Raw genomic sequence first — 15,209 nt, 5'->3', positions numbered from 1 at the left:
GTGTGTGTGTGTGTGTGTGTGTGTGTGTGTGTGTCCGTGCAGGCGCGTGCACCTGCAGTGACGTCTCTTTTTTTTCTGGCGTTAATTTTTTTATTTGACTATTATACAGGCCAACGTTATTTTACATGTATTTGACGACACATTCTACACTCCAATACACATGTATTGTACTCAAACTATAGGTTTGAACTTAATATATTACAACTCTTATAAGTCACTCCTGTTACACCTTTATTACACCAAGTAGGCTCTGGCACAGAACGGGGTTTGTGGGGAGGGACAGGGTCTGGGGCTTGTTTGGACATGTCCCACGTTTCCTCCACACTGACCATGTGCGCTCAGGAGACAACAGGCTTCAAAACAAGTAGTAAGTGTCTTGACTAATTTTTTTATGCCAATTGCCGTGCACTAAACTGATACGATGTATGTTTTCACTAAGTAGCAGGTTACATGTTTGCAAAGTTTTAATGTCCTTGAGATGGCCAAATTGTTGATCACTTTGAAGTCCTCTTGGCATTTTGATTGCATTACAAGAGTCAGCATTATCTCCCCATTAGACTGCAAATGGTTCTTTTGTTATGATGGATGCTATTGATTCAAACCAGTGTTGTTTATTGTCAGATGATGGACATAAACATTGAGTAAATGGCGCCCCTGTGTGGTATTATGAGATTGGTTTCTAAACACAAGCGTAGTAGTGTTGACACACCTTGTAGTTTGACTTTTAAAAAAAAAAAAAAAGTATTCTGTACATGTGTAGCTCTGTGTGTGTGTGACCATCCTGGACGTTATGGAGATTCAACATGTTTTAAATAAAATACATTATTACATATATAATCGTATACATTTAGATACAAATATGTAGTATACACTGTGTATTTGTCTGCATTCATTCATCATATTACATAATTAATTATGCTTTTGTAATTATTTGGTATTTAACATATTTAGCATATAATAAATGCATTCTGGATAAGATGTGATTTTTGTTTTCCATTGGTCGAGTTTTAGCACCAGCCGACAAAATGGAACACAATTTAAACTACAGATGTATTTAGGACAAAATGTCTGTACTTATGACATACACGTACAGTATATTACATATTATATCAGCTCCCATTATTGCCATTGTATAGGCCAGGAGTTTTTGTGTGAGTATTGCAGTTACCATCTTTGACCAGGAGATGTCAGCATTGAAGCAGAAAGTGTGAGAGGATATGGTTTAAGCATATCCTAAAATTGTGACGAGTAGAATGTATTTAACAAAAAAAAAAAAAAACATTATTATGGTATTAATGGGGTTCACCTTGTGCTTTACTTTTTGCTGTGTCGAGGTAATTATTTCAGTTTTAGAAATGTAAGGGTCATAACTGCACCATTGTTCCTGTTATCAAGAACTGCAGGTTGCAGCTCTACTAAGTATAAACACCAGGCTCTTTTTTTATTTACAGATTTTTGTCCCACTCAGATAAATTATTTAATGGCACATTCTAGAAAGGGCAGTGCTGTGTGTGTGTGTGTGTGTGTGTGTGTGTGTGTGTGTGTGTGTGTGTGTGTGTAGCAGCTTGGCAAGAAACCTCTCCATCTCATTTGTCATTGGAAGCCTCTGCATGTGTGTGTGCACTTTCACTTGAAAGAAGATACAATGGAAACTCGGCAGTACACTTCATTCATCTCCGTTGTCACTGGTATGTTAGCTGTGTGGAGTAAAGCGCTGTAAGTGCTTTGAGGTATCTAAACACAAACACCTTTTATTATATGAGTGTGCAGTTTTAAAGTGATTTCTAAAGGTCACAAGTCATAAAGTGTGTGTGTGTGTTTGTTAAAATGTGTGGTGGAAGCATACTTGCCTGCCTTCTTGTTCAGAGTGAATTACCACAAGGAAGAGAAGTAATACTTGTCAGTTTGGTTTTTTTCACAACAGTGACTTCAGGCACAGAAATAGGGGAAGGAAACAAGCGGGACTAGAAAAACTGGTTGAGTTGTTTTGCTCTGCTCATCATTACACAAGGGGAAAATAGAAGCTTTTATGAGTTTCACGGGAGCGTTTCAGTGTAATTGACCTATGCCCATGACATCTTATCATTTGCTTATCGCGTCTTGCTTTTCTCGCATGTTGTTCCTTGGCTCTGGAAACCGCACAGTTCTGTGTTTGCGCACTTCCACTTGTTGAATACCGGCACCCTGCCCTCTGAGAGGAGTGCTCAGTGTTCAAGGTTCAGGAAGATAACGAGAGGTGAGTGGCTGACGCATAACTCGTGTTCTGTTACCAAAGGCTCATATCAGATTACGGCAGACAGCAGCCTGGGTGAAACCATAGCCGGAATTTAGACCGCGGTTGCTCAGACAAACCAGGAACTGGGACTAACAAAGCAGTTTTGAAGAAGCTAAAGAAGCTAACTAAGGGCTTCCTGTTGTTTTACAGACCACCGTTACCATGGGTAAGAAGACACAACACTGTCTGCTGCTTCTGCTGTGTCTGTCGGGGCTCGCTCACTACTCAGCTGCCATGGTGTTTTGGACAGCCATGGTGGAAATAAGCTACGCTAACAGCAGCAACGTGACTGTGGACAAATACTGTGACTGTGGGGTGTACGGTCGCAACTCTCTCCTGGAGAAAGCCTCAGGCATTGTTACGCTTCCCAGGGGGGATCCCAAAGGCTGTGGCTCAGATCCTGTCTACAATCGCAATTCCAGCTCCGTGCCTTGGATAGCCCTAGTTAAAAGGGGCAACTGCACCTTCAGTGAGAAGATCAATGCTGCCAAACGGCAGGGAGCAGTCGGCGTGGTTGTGTACAATTTTGACGGCAGTGGCAACAGCACCAACCACATGGCACACTCGGAGGCAACTGGTATTGTGGCGATCATGATCGGCAACTCTCAGGGCATGGAGATCGTGCGGTTGGTGAGCAACGGGACAGATGTGCAGATGCTTATTGATTTAGGCAGCCCTCACGGATCCTGGATGGACACGTACTGGCTCTACTTCCTGTCCATCGCCTTCTTCATTGTGACGGCCGCCTCCATCGCCTACTTTGTGTTTATCTCTGTGAACCGTCTCTACAGCATGAACGCACACAGGCGCACAGAGAGGAAGCTGATGTCGGAGGCCAAGAAAGCGATCGGGCGCCTGCAGGTGCGCAAACTCAAGACCGGGGATGAGGAAACGGCCTCCGACTCCCACATGTGCGCCGTGTGCATCGAATCCTACAAGGCAGGGGAAGTGGTGACGGTGCTCACATGCGACCACATCTTCCACAAAGACTGCATCGAGCCCTGGCTGCTGCAGAGGAGGACCTGCCCCATGTGCAAGTGCGACATCCTGAAGGCTCTGGGGGTTGAAGAGGAAACAAAAGAGAGCCTTTCCGTTGAGCCACCACCAGATGTCACTGTGATCACAGTGACAGGCGGACAGCCCATGTACGAAGTCCCACTGACCGACCCGGCGAGACCCGACCCGGAGAGACTTCCGCATCACTATGACAACGGGGCCTACGAGGTCGACTCGTTGGCCGTGAGTAGATGAGCAACCGCAGCGACAACCAAGAGGCAACAAACCAGGACAAATCCCCTGTTTTTAAAATAGATCTTTTTTTTCTGGGATACCCTGAAACCGGCACAATGGAATCAAACAATCACGTTCAAACAGGAGATGCAGGCTAAAATATCTTTTTCAAATAAAATTCCAAGGATTTTAATTGTTAATGGACCTTGTGTAATTAGCTTGGACGACACTACCGTCCCTGTGTGTGGGTACAGGTGTGTAAATATGGGGTGTGTTCATAAAATTACCTTTTTTTAGATGGTTGGAATATATTTTTAAAAAAAACTGCCAGTGTCAAGTTTCTGCTTTGCATAGTGGACACACCAGCTCGACACTGGTCAGGCAGCAAGCGCAGTAGCGTTTAAATATCTGTTTGAGATCAGGGACACATTTCCTCCCAACAAAAAGCTTGATCGCTCACATTGTTCCCCCTCCCTCACTATTAACCATTGTTTTTGTTTTGTTTTGAATTCAGTTTTTCCTAATTCAATGAATTTGAGTAATTGGACTTTTTTTTAAATTGGGAGTGTGATTTTCTATTTTTAATGTTGTCAGGCTGGATATACAAACACACCCTTATGAACACACCCTGACCAGGAAATGCAGCGTGACACACTTTGCACGTCGATGGGTGAATAACATCACCTGAGGGGCTCGCTTATGAAACGTGGTTTGTCGGAACATGTTCACCACGTATGCAATAAGAATTTTCAAGTGCTCAATAATTGGTTGGCCTCGATATTTTTGGGATTGTGGCAATAACTGGAATAGGAACTTTAGATGATATGCCTCCCGACCATCTTATCTTGACTATTGGACGGGGGAAATTTATTTGATGTGTAATGGATTTTGAAAATGACGTATATTGAGATTCATCTAGCAATCATGTCAAGTTCTATCTGTCGATGAAATACATAATTAATGTATAGCCATTTCCCTTCTCCAAACAGCTGATCATGTGCAAGCACAAACGGTTGTTCTTGAATTGGTCTTCCAGGATTTTCCTTTGAATTATTTGGACTGGTGTTTATTCAATTCCTGTGGTCTACCTCTGAACTCTCACATGGCTAAATTATGGAACGTGTTTAAGATTTTTGCAATTCCCAGATTGTGTGTGTCTCTCAGTCGACGATAAACCTAAATATTTGTTTAATGTCTTTCTTTGCTGCTGGGAATATGCTGATTATGGCAACACAAATATTTTTCTAGATTGGATCATTTTCACTACTGTTTTACAGATTCCAGAAGTCTTAAATTTTTCTGTAAAAATGTATATTACTTGCTGTATTAAATCAAATTGATGCTTATTAGAGTGCAATAAATCCCTCAAAATGAGGCCTAATTTCCAAGCATATATAATTTTTAAAGAATGGTGTTTCTGCATGTGTGTGTGCGCTTGTGGAGGGGAAATGCATGGTTGTGCATGCGTGTGAATGTGCGGGTGTGTGTGTGTAGGTAGTGTCTCACTTTCAGAGTTATGGTCTCATTCCCAATAACTGTGGGAGAGGAGTGAAACTGTAATTACTTCTGCACAGGTGGGAGCCGATCCGCACACACCTTGAGCTTGAGCCGGATAATCATTTTATCATATAAGTAGGGCCTGACCGAGCAAGCAGAGATATGCAGCTGTAAGGCAATGGAATGGAAATATTATTTTTTATTATCCTTCCATTGTGTTTCAGAAGCAGCTCACAGTAAAGTCTGCAATGAAAGTGCGAGACTTCCTCTAAAGTCTGGACATATTTTCTGAGTCAGTCTGGACTTTGGGCTTGTGTGAACAGCTGATGGGTCACAAGTGGACAGTTCTTCATTTTAATGTCAGTGGACATTACTCAATTTCAATGTCCTCTTGAAATGAAGTAATGTGCACTTGTGACCTGATTACGTCTTTCGTGTGGACATAAATTGAGCAGTTTAACCAAAGAGGCATTTTTCTTCTCCGATTTTCTTTCATTTAAATGATTTTTTCGAAATTTCAATATATAAAATTCTATATTTTAGCGGTGAAAAGCAAAATGAGGATGCTGAATCCTTCATTTTTGGTCATGGGATCCCTTGAGCGGACCCGACCCCCGGGATGGGAACCAGTGCTCTAGAGCGTCCTGTCACACTACTTGCTTATTGGATTATCATTCATTTTCTCTGAATCGTTTGGAGATTTGAAACTTTTAATAGCAACTTTTGTGCCAAGGTGCCTTTCCCTCAGTTTCTCCTGGTCTGAGGCCCCTGTGGTCAGAACCTCTTAGGCACTGGCTCATTGGCATGGTGGGTAATTCATCCGTGCTCTAAAAGCCCTTCAATGTTTTCATTTTAACATCCTGTCAAGTCTCAACAAAATCTCTACAAGGTGCCCAAGGACTGAAGGATTTATTACAGCACGAAAGCAAGATTTGAAAGTGTGTGTGTGTGTGTGTGTGTGTGTGTGTGTTTGTGTGTGTGTGGGGTCGAGGCATGTGAGGGCACATATGGTTAAAGGTGTCGAGGCTAAAGCAGGTACAGACACGGGGGCACGAGTCGAGGGCAGACGTTTTCCCTGAAAGCACTCTCGTCTGGAGGCCAGAGCGGAGTCTGGGTGTTCCCTCTCCCCTCCGAGAGCAGCGCGCTCTGGATTTCAGGCCAGCGCTGTGCGCTCAGCATTCATAGGTCAGATGGTTATAGTGGTATCACAGCGAGACAGAGAATCAATACTGAACTAACTGGCCGGGCTGGGAACAACTGGCAAGCCCCGGGTTAGAGGCACGCTCCGCTCAGCGGTGGCGCTTCTCTGATTTATTGGAGTTGTTAAAGAGAAAATTGAGTCAGAAGGTTTTCATTTAATGGCATACGAGTCTGTGGCTGCACTCTAATACCACACTTGACCTTCAGCTCCAGATAAGAATCAAACAGTGGAATCAACTACCGTCGTGGCCCGAGCGCTTATCTACTCCTGTACCTGCACCGGCTAATCACAGTAAATATCTCCTGTTTTCTACTGCGACAAATACACCCCTGAGGCTTGGGGCAGAATAACAGAACCACAATAAGCGGGGGTCTGTTTGTGGTTAAATAAACATGAAGACGGGGCTTTGTGTTCAGGCTGCAGGTCCACGCGCCTCGCCGCGTCTCACTCGGTCCCAGTGGATGTTTGTGCCTGCACCACCACCTGGTGGGGAAAAATTTGAATTCAGTCCCTGCGATCAAAGGTAAAAGAGGTCACAAGCTGCGGTCCCATCCGTTCATTTATGGGCTGCAGGTACTGGGGCAATTTCCTGCTTGAGTGCAAGCACAGAGTAATAAATCCAATCATAACGAAATATAATGCTTCACTGTATACTTTAATGACCCAGCAGAAGAGCTCTATCTGTCTGTCTGTCTGTCGGTCGGTCGCTCGGTCTGTCTCCCTCTGCTGTGCAGCTTCAGCAGAGCGAAAGGAAGTCTTTTTTAATTCAATTACAGTAGTCGGTGTTGTCTCAGGCTCTGTTGTCCCAGACTGTCTGAGTAATCACCTTAATGAAGGAGGGACATTTGATTACAAATGAATCCTTTTAGTCAGTGAGTACAACATAAAACATTTCTTTACTCTCTTACTGCTTAACTCTCAGACTGTTGGATCATATGTTTTGGTGTGTGTATATATACATATATATATATATATATATATATATATATATATATATATATATATATATATATATATATATATATATATTATCTCTCACATTCTTAAAGTTTCATTTGCCCAGAGATGAAGTGCAAATATTGGGTTTATGTCTTTCGGCCAATCCGTTTACATTATGAGGAAGAGAGACTCTGGCTCTCTTTAGGAGAAAAAAAAAGAGATTAGTTTCTGACTCCTGCAGGGATGTTTACTTCCAGCATTATCCAATGCAGAAACGTCTGCTCCACAGTGTTTCAGGTTGGTCCAGGTGAGAGCCTTCGCTCCAGCTTGGTGTCGTCAAACCTTTCCTTCCTCTTGTCGTCCCTGTGGCAGATCAGATAGTGCGGAGTGCACTGGACAAAACAACTGGCATCCTGTGTCATTGTTGTTACTCTCCGGTCCTGTCTTGTCCTTTGACATGTTGGCCAGCTCACCTCCCCGTTGCTCTCTTTTTTCCCCCGCTGACAGACATCAAAAGGTCAAACATGTGAGGTTAAAGGAAAAAAGAGAGGATGTCCGAAGAAGAAACACCTCTTCCGCTCTGACTCGGCGGCGGAGGAAGGAAGTGTTTGTATAAGAGGTCGTGTTAGAGGTGGAAAAAGAACTGGGTCTTTCGTCTGTTCTTTTGTATCACTTCTTTCATTGAAGCTATAAATCATTCGGAGTGCTGGATCTGGTTCGGTGTAGCTGCCAAATGGGCTGCAATGAATATAAGTCTGCCATCTACTGGAGAAATATGATAAGAGCATTGTGTTAAATCAAAGAAAGCTTCTTCACTCCTGATACTCTGGACAGGTTTCATGCCTTGATTTCTTGTGCACATGTTTTTACGCTCACGCTTTATGTGGCAGCAAACTGAATATTGTTGGCTTTAGATTTGCAAGTGGGTGAAAACAAGCAAATGTCAATTATTAAAAAAACAACCAAACAGTTAATTGAGATGATTGTCGAGAAATTAATAGATAATGAAAATAATTGTTGGTTGCAGCCCTACTTGCATTTTTAATCACAATCAATTGTATTAATGGGTGCCCCCCCCCCCCCCCCCCCCCCACCCACTTTTATTTTGGCTGTGTGGCGCAGGACACATTTGGTATTCTCTCCTGCTGGTACGGATTCCACACATTCCCAACGTTTGTGCATGTAATTACCTCAGTCCTCCTGCTCCAAATCTATCTGTCCTCTATAGCGCACAAACACACTCATCACAGAGAGAGAGAGAGAGAGAAAGAGAGAGAGAGATGCTCCATGCCTCTCAAGAGAGATCCACCTTCAAAGCAGAAAAGGTCTGAGAAGCAGGTCTGCATTCACAATCAGCCTCGTCTCAACAGTCAAAGTGATGCCTCAGCACTGAGCCCACGCCAGTCAGGGACCGGCCCTGTACTTATGAAACCCTTTTTTTTAAAAAAAAGTATAAATGCAGCCAACACACGTCCTGTGTGGTTCCCCCCTGTTGATAGTCCTATTTGTATATACTTCACGGAAATGATTTGTCAGCAGTCTCGACGATTGAGCCGTGTACCATCACACACGAGGAAAAGATATCCTCTTGTCTTACTCTGAGTGTTGGCGGCCCGAGGCGAGGCCTCAACCAAAGTTTCCTCTCAAGAAGAAACTGCCACTCAGCACAGTTTGACAACACGAATCAATGATCAAGCCGCTTTTCATCAACTCCTGCTATTTTCTGTAATTTTATTCATGCACATCTTACCGGAGGCTCCACGTCTCTCACAAATGTCAATAGTTTGCGAAAGTGGGCACGCGTGTGCGACCCGTGTTTGTGTGTCGCTGTCTCTCCCAGCAGTCCATCCATCCAGTCTGATTAACTCCTCTTGTGTCCCGACGCCCGCGGCGATTAATTAATGACCCATTTGCTTAATTGCAGAGAGCGAGCAGGACAAAGAGGAGAGCAACAGAGGCGTCGTGTGGGGATTGCAGGGGGTGATGTTTGTGTTTCTGACGTCAGGGAGCGAGCAGGTGTGGTGGAGTTGGGAACAGCTAAAATGAATGTCGGTTAAAAAAGAAATGGCGTCGGCACTAACCCAGAGTCTTCACGGCAAATTTAGGCTACGGGCTTTGGTGTCCCTCTTGTCTTTTCCGGTGCGTGTGCGTGTATCTCCGTGTGTGTGTGTGTGTGTCTGTCCATTCTGTGTTTTTTGGTTTAAATGCGTCCAGAGTGACACAACAGAAGCTGCAGGGTTTTTTTTCTTCTTCCGTCTCGTCCCGTGCCGTTCTGCTGAATGTGCTTTCCTGGACTCGGCACACGTTGTCGACATCACCCGCTCGCTCCGACCATCTGTCCCCGGCCTGCCTGGGCTTCCCTACACAGTTTGTCCACAAGCTGTGGCTGCCATTTGGTTCACCAATAAAAGTCACTCGAAGGTTTGTCCTACTTTTTGCACACTCTAAGGGTCAGCGCTAGGACGTGGCTCAGCTTCAGCTGCATTTTTAAAGGAGTCGTCGCTGCTATTGGAACGGACCTGATGCGGGTAGAGCTCCTCATCCTTTAGTATGAACAGAGAGAGCGGTATTTTGTTATTGCATTCATGTAACATTGTTATTTTAATTTTTATACTAAAATATAAAAGAACAAATAAAGGGCGGGGAGCAGTATTTCATATTCGTTTTTAAAGCTTGACGTGAAGAAATTAGTCAAACATTTTGTCAAAACAGACTCATATTTGTATCTGTGCGTCAAGAGCCATTCAGCAGAATTTTAATGTTTGCAAGTCATTGCAACTGGACTACAATCTAATTAATGATTTACATTAAGTTATACGTAATAACCTCAGTCGTCAGGGTAAAACTGACAGTTTAAACTCTTTGCTATTTTGAGCCTGTTGGATTAATTATACAGTACAGTATACATGACGTCCTACAAAATATTTGTCTTCGTAACCAGTCCACTTCTCCCCACTCTGTTTTCTGGTTCATCTCCACGCCTTATCTTTGTATTCTGTGTCTGCCACGCGTTTCCTCCACCAATACCAGGTTTCTCTGCATTAACATTCATGCCAAGTCCGTCCCCATGCCAGGGTGGGTTATGTCCGCTGGCTTAAGTTGGTATATACAGCAGATGCTTTCTCTTTGTGAAATAATACACCGTGGAAAGTGGATGGGACAGAGCAGAGGGGAGGGCGATACGGTAATGTGGGGGGAAAAGAAGGAGGCTGCAGAGCTCTGCTTGAATCTAGAGGACACGTCGGCACAGAATAACACTTTAGACGCTAGTAAGACTGATGGTAATACGATGGTGAGCGGTCTCCACTGTGGAGGGTGTTGGGGTCAACCACATGTATCATCATACACATCGCCTCACTCACTAACCATCTAATGCAGATGCTCGAGTGTTGAGTGTGTGTGTGTGTGTGTGTGTGTGTGTGTGTCACTGGGGTTAGCAGGTAATCACCAGGTGCATTGTACTTACAAACACAGTCGAATGGAAAATTAGCTTTCTCAGAATCCGAGTTTTATACTATAACAGCACACTTTCAGTCCAGGAATTGTAACATTTTGGTCGCTTAATAAAATCGTATTCAGCGTTTGGTTGTACTTAGCTCCTCTCCTGTCGACCAACATGACGAAGTTGAGGCTTCAAACAGCAAGCCATAAACCACTGTGTCACGCCACCATGAGAACCTCCACTTCTTATGCAATTCACACGGTTGTGGCCCTGACTCGAATCTGTATGTAGATCAGCTCGTGTTTTTTTTTTTTTTATCACTTCTCATAATAATAATATATTTTGTGCCCCACCTCCATATCTTGTATGTGGAAACAACATTATTATCATATTGCTTCCCCGTGACCTGAACCTTTATGTTGTGCAATTCCATTTTACACGCACTGGCAATCAGACAAAGCTGCAGGCAGGAAACTTAACTCTGAGATGAGATCCTGATTGATAATTCGAGGAGTGACTTCTTTTCTTTTCCTGTCGCAAATTGTATGCCGAGACACTGTTAACGGCGCAAATCCGCTGACGAATGAAAAGCATATCATCTGCATCGAAAAGAAAAATGGAAAAACATATACATGTTTTCTGTATTTATTATAAATTGTAGACGGAAAGACGGAATGTGTTAGGTTTATAAAGTGTATTTAAACACTACAATACAATGTGAGTACCCTTATTTTTCGGCTTTATTTTCCCAGGATGTGTCCTGAAATACTAATGCCACAATATCGGGAGCAGTTGGACGGGCCTCTGGGCTGACCAGAGGGGCCTTGGCTTGCTCATGTACCTTTAGCTCTCCTTCTGATCAGCTATTCTGAATAGTAGCACAGAGCCTCACACATTACATTCATGAGCATGTAACTATTATTGTTCCATAGTTTATGTTTGATATGTATTGTCTTTGTGTCTAATTCAACCAAATGTTCAGGCTGTTTGCAACTCTTTCAGTTCTCGCTGGCAAACGCACACAATGTATTTTCTTTTGTAAGAGAAGACAAAGGGTGTTGTTGTTGCGAGAAGAGAATAGAAGGCTTTGTCCTGACTTTCTATATGCACAGGCCTGAGTTACATCCCAGTGAAGCCTCCTTTGTCCGAGCAATGGGATAGCTGGTCTGTGGCTGATCTGAGGCCGGAGCAGAGAAGGGGTGCGGGGGGGAGAGCTGGAGCTGGGAAATGGATACGAGTCCCTGGCTTCAGGTAGGGTCATCTACACCACGTGACGTTGCGTAAACAAAGAGGATCGTGGCCTCAGGCGGGAAGAGGATTGTTTTGCTGATGAGAGAGACAGAGGGAATCACTTGACAAACCTTGTTTGCGTTCACCCTCTTCAAACTGCAGCCACGGCTCTTTGTGAGAGTTTCCTGTGTGGTCTAGACTGAGCCGGGATTTGTGGTTTAGGTGAGGTTGCGATGCCACCAGGGGAATATCGTGAAGATCTAGCTCGGATTAGAAGTAATAAGGATGCCCTTTGTCTGGATGAAAAAGTTAATGAAAACAACTTTCGGGCTGCCAGTTTGTAAAATGTAAATCTGTGCGGCTCGTTCAGATTCACCCTGAAGATGGCACTTGCAGTTTCTTCTCAGCGAGCCCACTAGTTCATCAGGAAGACCGATGACTTACTTTCTTGAAAATGCTGCAGAGCATCTGGACCAAAGACCATCCATTAACAACAAATTAACATTTTCAACTGCAGACTTGATGCATTGTGGTCAAAAGCCTTTTATTCATAACATATTACCATATATAACTGCAGACATGGGAGCGTTTTAGAAAATGAGAAACCATCGCGTCTTCATGTGTAAATGTCAATAGGCTGTTAATAAATGGATTTTTTTGTACAGATTCATTGCAGCTCTTCGCCATAAGTTAAATGGTCCAACAATTGATGATCGGCGGACTCCCTCTGATGAATAAAAAGAATATTAATAGTCTGTTACTTAACTTTTGTTACATCCAGTATCGGGCCAGTATCCAGCAGCTGGCTAGCTTAGCTTAGCACAAGCTAGCTTAGCTTGTTCCAATCCAATGGTTACAGGATTGGAACAAGATGTTTCTGTGTGAAGCCCCACAAAATGGTAAATTGTCATTAATATGAATATTAATTAATAATGTATACACATATTACATTAAGAATGTGTTATTCATCGTGAGCTTTATAGAGGTACCGCTAAGCAGATTTTGTTACAGTAGAACAGAGCAAGGACAGCTTTTTGTCTCCATTTCCTGTCTTCATGCTAAGTTAAGCTAATGAGCCGCTTGCTACATATTTAAAGCACAGACAATAAGAAGGATGGTATCAATCCTCATCTATTGCATAGAAAGCCAATAAATACCCAAATTGTCAAACTATTCCTTTAATGTGATACATAAAGCCGGTGTCATGTTGGAACAGGAGAAACAAGTATTTGTTGACCATTAACAGGGCTATTAGTTTCAACTTGTGTACCTGTTATGAAATATGCCTCATTATAAAGCGCCACCAACTGGGTTTGGACACGCGCAACATTAACACAGATAAAACACCCACACTAGCACCTTTTCCTCTCTCTCTCTTGATCCGCCTTGTAAATAAATGTAATTTACTGCCACTGAGCAGAATGGCCCCTCGGAGTTCAGGCAAAGCAAGCTCAACTAAATCAACTTGGACTGCAACAACAGCTCTAACAGCAGGTTGGTCATCGAGGAACTGCTTGGAATACAGGATCAATAGGGGGAGGAGGGAGGAGAGGAGAGAAAGAGAGAGAGAGAGAGAGAGAGAGGGCTTAGACTTCCTTCACCTACATGCATGAACACACACACTATGGTGACTCTTATCTGCAGCCTGAGGGAGTCAGTTGGAGACGGCCAGGGTCCCCCACACAGAAATAGTCGCCATGGCTCTCCACGCCTCTTGATTACTGCTTCAGATCTCAGCAGGTGAAGGACAACATTGTTCAGGCATTGTGTGGGAAACCCAGCTTCCACCCCAAAGTCGAACCTCTCGTTTGCATTTGTTACTACTGGCCTCCCGGAGTTCAAACCTTCCCATCTCTGCACTGAAATCCCCCAAGAGAACATACACGGACTCATCGTTCATATTTTGGACTGGAAAGCTTTTTCTTGAGGGATTTTTATACGTTGATTAGCTTCAATTATCCGTGTGTGTGCGTGCGCCTCACACCAAGTGAGCCTGTGTTTGGCCGTGTGGAGTGACGTGTGATGCCGGTAACTGAGGGCCATTATGGGATGTTTTCCTTGTAAGTGACTGGGGCCAACGCATGATTCTCTTTAGGCTTTTATTCCCTCGCCCTTCCAGTCAGATTGTCGGTGTGGGTGATGTATCACGTGTGTTTTTTGTGAGTGTGCGTGACTTCTTTTTGTGTGTGTGTGTGTGTGTGTGTGTGTGTGTGTGTGTTTGTGTGGAGGGTTAAGAAATGGGCCTGTCAGAAGTGAATGATCTGACTAATCAGGTGGAACGCTGCAGACAGCAGGATTAAGACACACAGGAGAGAGAAAGCCCAAATATAGCCAGGGTCAACACACACCTCATGCTGTGTGTGTGTGTGTGTGTGTGTGTGTGTGTGTGTGTGTGTGTGTGTGTGTGTGTACTGTAGACCCAGTCTTGTGATGTCCCATGATAGGCTTTCTTCCCCCCCATTTAATCGCTTTACAGTGTTATGACATGGGAGTCCCAGAAAATCCATCATCAACATCACTTTTTCTTTGTGAGGGGGCTCGTCAGTTGGGAGTTTCAAAGGCACACACCGCACCGACAAATCCGCAGCAGCATTTTAAACCAACATCCAGTGTTCTCTCCCGTTTCGATGGGAAAACCCGTTTGATCGCCCCGCCAGTTAACAAACAAGACAAACCCTTTTACCAGCAGGCCTTAAGGGCATTAACAGTTAAGCAGAATGAGTTGTTTGAGAATAAAGCTTGACACATTGTTTACCTCCCATAACCATCAAATTCATTTAACATAAATGAACCTTACACGCCTAAACGGATAGATCATCAGCAGAGGAGACAACAGCCTGTGTTTATCTCCTCCATCTATCCATTTAGTTATCCAATCACTGATAAACATACATTCTCTCGCTCATTTGCTCCGACAAATATTGATGCTGCTTTGGTTTGTAATGCGTCGGAATAAAAACAATCATCAATATTAATGGCCACTCTATTTGGAGATAATGCTCACATTCATTATCATCCATTAACGTCTGTTTACCTAATTTGATTGGGCTATAACCTCCACACGGGCGCGTCGTGCACTCCTCGACATTGTTTATCTGTGCAGAGGCCTGAAAGGGTGGAAGTTAATAGAACTGAAAGTCAAACGCACCCTGCGAAAAGTTTGTCACATTAGCTGCTATTTCCAATCAGTGGCATGCTACAGAGATTCTCATGACACCACCAGGGATAACCTTTATCATATTTCACATCATGTTGTTATCATTCACCTCATTACACTCCCAATCAGTCTTGCACAGCATTGCCAAACGGTGTGAATCCAATTTCTCTTTCCCCCTCTTTCCACCCGACGATTATGTTATTTTTCTGGTTTGTTTCTGTCTTATCTTCGCCGCTCG

General features: G+C 43.6%; 1 protein-coding gene and 1 long non-coding RNA gene across 3 annotated transcripts in view; both read left to right on the top strand.

Moving 5' to 3' along the window:
* Positions 1-15,209, top strand: part of LOC137783879 (uncharacterized) — a 146,585-nt gene that overhangs the window by 356 nt on the left and 131,020 nt on the right. The gene's annotated exons all lie outside the window — the stretch shown is intronic.
* Positions 273-4,853, top strand: LOC137783502 (E3 ubiquitin-protein ligase RNF128-like). Of its 2 annotated transcripts, none has more exons than XM_068573502.1 (2): positions 273-367; positions 2,426-4,853. In XM_068573502.1, the coding sequence occupies exon 2, from the start codon at positions 2,438-2,440 to the stop codon at positions 3,524-3,526; it is 1,089 nt and encodes a 362-aa protein (XP_068429603.1). In that variant the 5' UTR covers positions 273-367; positions 2,426-2,437; the 3' UTR covers positions 3,527-4,853. The 2 variants fall into 2 exon arrangements, with proteins under 2 accessions (XP_068429603.1, XP_068429593.1); XM_068573492.1 differs by lacking the exon at positions 273-367 and adding an exon at positions 1,814-2,236.

This window comes from Clinocottus analis, unplaced genomic scaffold, assembly GCF_023055335.1.
Source record: "Clinocottus analis isolate CAN_PGR_092001 unplaced genomic scaffold, fCliAna1.0.p SCAF_1, whole genome shotgun sequence".
Taxonomy (NCBI): domain Eukaryota; kingdom Metazoa; phylum Chordata; class Actinopteri; order Perciformes; family Cottidae; genus Clinocottus; species Clinocottus analis.
Note: the sequence above shows the minus strand (reverse complement) of the source record. Positions and strands in the feature narration are given on the sequence as shown.